This window comes from Amphibalanus amphitrite, unplaced genomic scaffold (genome assembly GCF_019059575.1).
Source record: "Amphibalanus amphitrite isolate SeventyFive unplaced genomic scaffold, NRLGWU_Aamphi_draft 000341F_arrow, whole genome shotgun sequence".
Classification (NCBI taxonomy): domain Eukaryota; kingdom Metazoa; phylum Arthropoda; class Thecostraca; order Balanomorpha; family Balanidae; genus Amphibalanus; species Amphibalanus amphitrite.
The window spans coordinates 125029-131028 of NW_024881836.1; the positions used below are offsets into that span (position 1 = coordinate 125029).

The following is a 6000-nucleotide window of genomic DNA, read 5'->3' on the forward strand; positions in this document are numbered from 1 at the left end:
GTAGTTTCTGCTGGCATTCGTTGATAAACTGCAATTTACCATGCGTTTTCATGCGCAACGCATTTCTTATGGATAGCTAGGTGAACGAAAATTGTATATATTCCTATTTTCAAAATATGTTCCTTATCAGAATTGCCTTATGTCAGTTCGAAGGCAGCATTTATATACGTATAACATTGTTTAACGGTATTTAAGTTTAAAACACACATTATGATAAGCAAAGATACACAAATCAATAGTATTCAGCATGATTTAAAGTCAAGCTGGGAAGACGGCTTTGCCCGAACCATAAAAACGGCGCTGACTTAGCAATCAGCGTATGAATCACTCGCAGAACGCGTATAGGTTTGTTCCTGGTATACATAAGCAGTGTCGCCACGAGGAAGTGGGCGTGCTGGTCATAAAGTGTGAACACTTACAGCGTTTTGGGCGCTGAGTTAATATTCACGAACGTAATTGGTTGGCATTGTCGTAAATGACTGTTTCGTGCCGAATATTTTATGGATTTTGCACGCATGATGTAGTACCTGACGCACGCGACCACCTTTGTAGTGTTGTGCAAGACAAATCTGGGCCCTAATATATCTGAATATACATACAGGCATTCAGACTGCTGGAAGAAACATAACTCTGTAATTTGGAAACACTTAGGATATCAATTATTGTTAAAAAATAACTAAGTTATATGGTTTTACTTAACAAAACTGTCCGGATGACCTGCTCGCATATCTATTATTGAGATTTTACAACGGTCAGTCCGCAAATTCAATAGCAGTAAGACGCCTAAGCTTACGGCAATGTGCATTGCAATTTTTTTCGGACAGATGCCGCTTGGCAGTCCTGTTTGGCAATTTCACTTCTATCATTGATGCAGTATCAGTGATGTTCCATTTGGCCTGTTTTCAGGTGATACACTCAGTATCTCAGAAGAAGGCCGAGTTCCACGTCCGCGGTCTGAGTCCCGGGGCCAACTTCAGCGTGACGGTGTTCGCGTCCAGCGCCCGGGGCAGGGGACAGCCGCACGTGCTGCAGGTCGGCACTGTCACCATGATACCCGACAGGATCGGTGAGTTCTCCCTAAAAACGCAGTCATAATGGTGCTGGACTGGAACCATGGGCATGGGTCACTTAAGCACTACAGTAACGGAACTCTTCGAGGCACAAACATGTGGACAATGTCACGGTGCTACCAGACACAGTCGAGTGTAATTCTTGTTCTGGGGTTGCGCCAGGCGTTGTTTTCTTCTCCCCAGGATGGGGCGCACAACTACACACAACTAGTTTAAATTAACGACGCAAGTTGTCGTTCGCTCTCCGACGAGCCGCTGTTAAAACTAGCGCCAGGCCTGGAGCGTTTGTAGTTCAGTTTCCACCTTTGTTTAATTTTGTGTAGAATGGTGAATAATGAATGGCTGAAGGTCAAGAGCACCCACAGGCATATGGTGAGTTGGAACTTGGAAATGGTAGAAAATAAAATAAACTCCCACGGTGGTCGAGCAATAGCCATCCCCTGTGGGCGTGTGCCATAATGCAGTCTAAGCGAAGTCATTCATGCTCGCTTAGACAGTAGACTGGCACAAAAGCGATTTCTGCGACCAAGATTTTGCATTGGCATCTCAACTCAGAACCAAAGTCGAGGTTCGCTAGCTTAGGCAGACTATAAGGTGGTGTCTGGTGTGTAAATTATTTGTGACTTGACTTGTAGTAAAAAAAAAAAATATGACGCTATCGTTTTGCGCAAGGACATTTAGTCCTAGTAGGATATCAGTCTATTGCTACATGGATGATGGCAAAAGGCTTAAAATTAAGCACAAATGCTCGTAATACTTGTCGTTGTTTGACCTTCAACGTGGAGTTGGTCTTTCTGTGGATTGACATCAAAGTATGCTTCCCATTTATGTTCACCCATTCATGCGTTGCGCATTGTGCTCTCAGTATGTATTCTGCCTTTCTGACAGCCGCTATAAATGGCCCGCCCTGTACCGGTCACAGGAAGTTCCAGCTTCTGGCGGCAGAGCGATGACCTTTCCGAGCACGCCGGCTCTTTCATGCCCTGCCGGACACTCCATTCACCACCGCCCTCGAAATATTTCATGAAGCCGCTCAGGCTTCAGCCGACCCTTCCCTGAAACGGATCGCCCGCGCTCAATACCGGGGCCGGCGGCAAGTTGGGCTCCGTGTGGGCGCTTCCGACCGGGTCATACACACTCGCGCCGGAGCGCCACGCCGCAGAGCGGTCCCCGATTGAGTCTGAGCAAACTTGCCGACCGGCCGGGCGCGCTGATGTATCGCCCCTGGCAGTTTGTTCGGCTGTGATCGTGTGCCGCCGGCTTACCGGGCGCGATCCCTTTATTGGCTGGCGCCGGTCCGCCGGACGGATTGTTGAACACGCAGCGCGCGGCGCCCTTCACTCGCTGCCAATCACCCGGTGTCCTCTGTAATCCTGCCGGCGGCGCGACGCCCGGCAGCAGCGCTCGCTACCATCGATCCCAAGAAGCACATCCTGATCCACGGCAGAGCGCCAGACAGACTGTGGTGGGTGAGGTGCGGGCTGCAGAGGCACCGGTCCCGGCTGAGTGTGCTGACCAGATAACGGGAGACGGTGATTTCTCTCACCCTGCCCCGCTGACCTGACCCCGCCCGGCCGTTCTCCAGCGTACAGCCGGTCGGCGGCCGCTGGTCCCGTGGCAGCCGTGCTGGGAGGACTGGTCCTGCTGCTGCTGCTGCTGGCCGCGGCAGTGATCGTCTCCCTGCGCCGTCGACTGCCGCGCCGGGGACCGCTAAAAACGGCCGAGCAGGAGGCGCCGGAGGTTACCGGCAGTGGGCGCGACCAGCCGAGTCCAGATCTCCTGCCCACAGGTCAGTGGGGACGCGCCACTACCTGGCTTCACCTGACTGCGCATCTAAATATGTAATGGTGACTGCAAACACATTTACATCAGTTACTCGTATATTTACTCATAACTCATAATTCAGTTCTACTTCTATTCGGGATCCAGTTAAAAAGCTTGGTCTCGTATGCATAAATAAGGACACACGTTCCTGAACTGTGCCGTATTTCCAGGTTCCGGGGCTCGCAGTCTGTCCGGGTTTTCCGACTGCAGCGTAGTTAGTTCGCCGCATCAAATGACCGCTAATTACAAGGTAAGACTCTGGTAATTACCGCGGCTGCTGGTCGCTGATGCCGCCAGAGACAGCCGATAGGATACCCGAACCTGTGGTGCAGGTCGGCGCACCGTTGTCTGCGCCGGAGAGGCGAAACGCTGAGGTCCAGACGACCACGTCTCGTTCCTGGATTTTATTTTTCAAATAGCCGCGAGCTGAAGTGCACTTGACTTGGCCTGTCATGCCGCGATGAAAACATATAGACGGGAAAGATATTTGCTCTGATGCAATGACGCTATCTGTTCAGTCTGTAGTGCTGCCTTTTTCATGTTGAAATTCATAACTGATGGCTTTCGCCATTGTAGCTGAAGTGGAAGAGACGTTGTGTCCTTCATCACCAGTCATGATCAATAACACTCAGAACTTTTATTTCCTTTATATATGCAGCACACTTTGTACCTACATTATTTATGGTTGGTTGACATTACACATTGGCACAACAAATAAAGAGTGAGGCAAGTGCAATTGTCAACATTCGGGTATACCAAACTTAACTTGCATTGCAAAATAGCGCTAAACTATACTCAACTTACAATTGCAACGTTTTGCGTCACAGTCGCGACTGAAGCGGACAGACGAGGATATGTTCGAGTCAGCAGATCACGTGATCCCCAACCCGCTGGACGTCTACGGGCACCGATCTGTGGACCCGGTACGGACTGTGGGGTCACTGGGGCGCGACCCGGCCCGGTCAAGGTCGGCCCACATGCCCACTAGCGCCGCCTATCGGACATTCTCAGACTGCGGGCGGCTGACGGTGCAGGACCGGGACCACAGCGCCGTCTGATTGGCGCTCACAGTGACTCGCCGACTGTGATTGGCCGAGGTCAGAGGAAGTGCTGTGTGATTGGCGGGCGCTCGAACAGACCCGCCGTGTGGTTGTCGTTGTCGGGTGATGACGCAGTGATGCCGGGCGCTGTTCGGTGAGCTGGCCGCCCTGTTGTGATCAGTGTTCACTGTTCAGTGGGCGTCTCGGACCGCCGTGGTGCCGTTGGCGGTGGGAGCTGTTGTCAGACTTCGTTATGAAGATGTGACATTCTACTGACGTGTGTTGTCGATCGTCGTTTTGTATTGCTGGCCAGCACAGTTCGAATGCTGTCCTGTTCCAGAAACTAAGCTCACAGTTTTACCAATCCTGTCCCATCGTAGGTAAGTACATAGTGTTCCTAGAAGAAAATGTGCATCTGCTTTGCTGTATGAGGTGCGAATGGTATGACAATCATATATCTATGGCCAGTGTATCAGATATGTACTTGTATGTTATTGTTTGCTGTTTTACGTGAATGAGTCAATATTGCTCTATCGTCAGTTAGATCGTAAGGACGGCGGTATTTTCTAAACCGAATTTTAACATGCTGATAGCAATTACTGACCAGGAGGATGCTAACTAGTTTGTTGATACGTCATTGTTTTTCTCAATAAAACAATAAGCTTGTTATTAAAGATATCAATTTCATGTTATACATATATGAATTCAATCGCATATTAAAGCTCGCCTATGACTCGTTATCAAATTGGTGCTTGAATGACAAAACAATCTCTTGCTGCCGATGACTTCTTCCCGAAAAGTCGATGGCTGAGTGTCGGACTGCTCAAATGTCGAGGCAGCGCTACTGTTCTGAGTGTGCCCGCTGGCATTCTTTCGTACGCCTTTCCAGAGGCTCATTTCGGTGGCTGGCTCCTTCTGAAGTGGGCTGAAATAACGCCGATTCTCTGATCACTATCGTCGTGCTCGCTGTCCCGTGCTGGCGTGGCTAACCGTTGTTTTGATACCGTTGAGTGCATGATAAGCCATAATGTGGCATTGTGTGCAATGTGGATGTTTGCTGAAACATGTCATTGTAAATTGAATTGAAAAGACAACTTTATAAATGGAATATATATAGTATCATACTGTTACATATTGTTCGTTTGCCTCTTCGGACGTCAGTTGATGATTTTAGGTAAGTAATAGGCATAGGTGGAAGTTTGTGCCAAGCTAGCGGTGACCAAGCTCCCCAACTTCCACGCCGGCTTGGCTTTGGAGCTGCAACAGATGGCCGAGGTCAAGGTCACCGCTGGGGCGGCGGCGAACTTCTTTTGCGCCCGGGCACCCCCAGCTCGGCACAAAGTTCCGCCCGTGGTAAGAAAACTAAAATCTGTTAGACGTGAGATCACTGAGATGAAATATCGTCTTTGCCAAAGATTACCTAAAGTTACACGTACCTAAACAATAAAAAACATGTACCTAAAATTACACTTGCTTTAGAGGGGCAGCTTCTCAACTGCGACTCCTAACAGCGGCTAATAATGCGCCGTCACATTTCCCACTAAATGGCAAACGACTGATAATGTGACGCACACACAAACGCCGAGGGAAGACTTACAATACACATGATCAAATTCCTCCGTGACGAGATGTGAAGGACTGTTACATAACTGGCACGTAACCGGCCTTTGTTAACAGGTTTTGGTATGTCCATTTGTATTTGACGCCTGACGGGAGATGATTTATTCCAAAAGGCTCTTGGCATTTGAAGACATCCTGTGCGCCGATAAATCTCGAATACAGTCATCGCTGGACTAGTATCAGTTCATCACACAGTATCTCAGTCTCGCGCACGGAGCCTCATATGATAGTGGGATTTTATGAGTTATGGAAAATATGAATTCATCACTTATGTTGCCTCTCAACATCCTTCGTGTCCATTGGCCAATCGTTTTATCTCGCCTATCTCGTATCCCATTTATATCCCGTCGCCGCCTCTATAAATTTGTGGTTTTCCAATTGCCCGTTCTCCTTGCATCATTCTTGTTCACCTCCCACAATCCTCGTTCGCCTCCCGTTCACCTCTG

At 49.1% G+C, this 6000-nt stretch overlaps 1 protein-coding gene across 2 annotated transcripts in view; it reads left to right on the top strand.

Moving 5' to 3' along the window:
- The window catches only part of LOC122388980 (hemicentin-2-like), a 99184-nt gene extending 94116 nt beyond the window's left edge, over nucleotides 1-5068 (top strand). The window contains exons 13-16 of one of the 2 annotated variants that reach the window (XM_043380592.1): nucleotides 907-1066; nucleotides 2656-2859; nucleotides 3065-3144; nucleotides 3722-5068. In XM_043380592.1, coding sequence (XP_043236527.1) covers nucleotides 907-1066; nucleotides 2656-2859; nucleotides 3065-3144; nucleotides 3722-3952 — 675 coding nt within the window. In that variant the 3' untranslated portion in view covers nucleotides 3953-5068. The remainder of the gene's footprint in view (nucleotides 1-906; nucleotides 1067-2655; nucleotides 2860-3064; nucleotides 3145-3721) is intronic. The other variant, XM_043380591.1, reaches the window with a different exon arrangement.
- The last annotated feature ends 932 nt before the right edge of the window (nucleotides 5069-6000 follow it).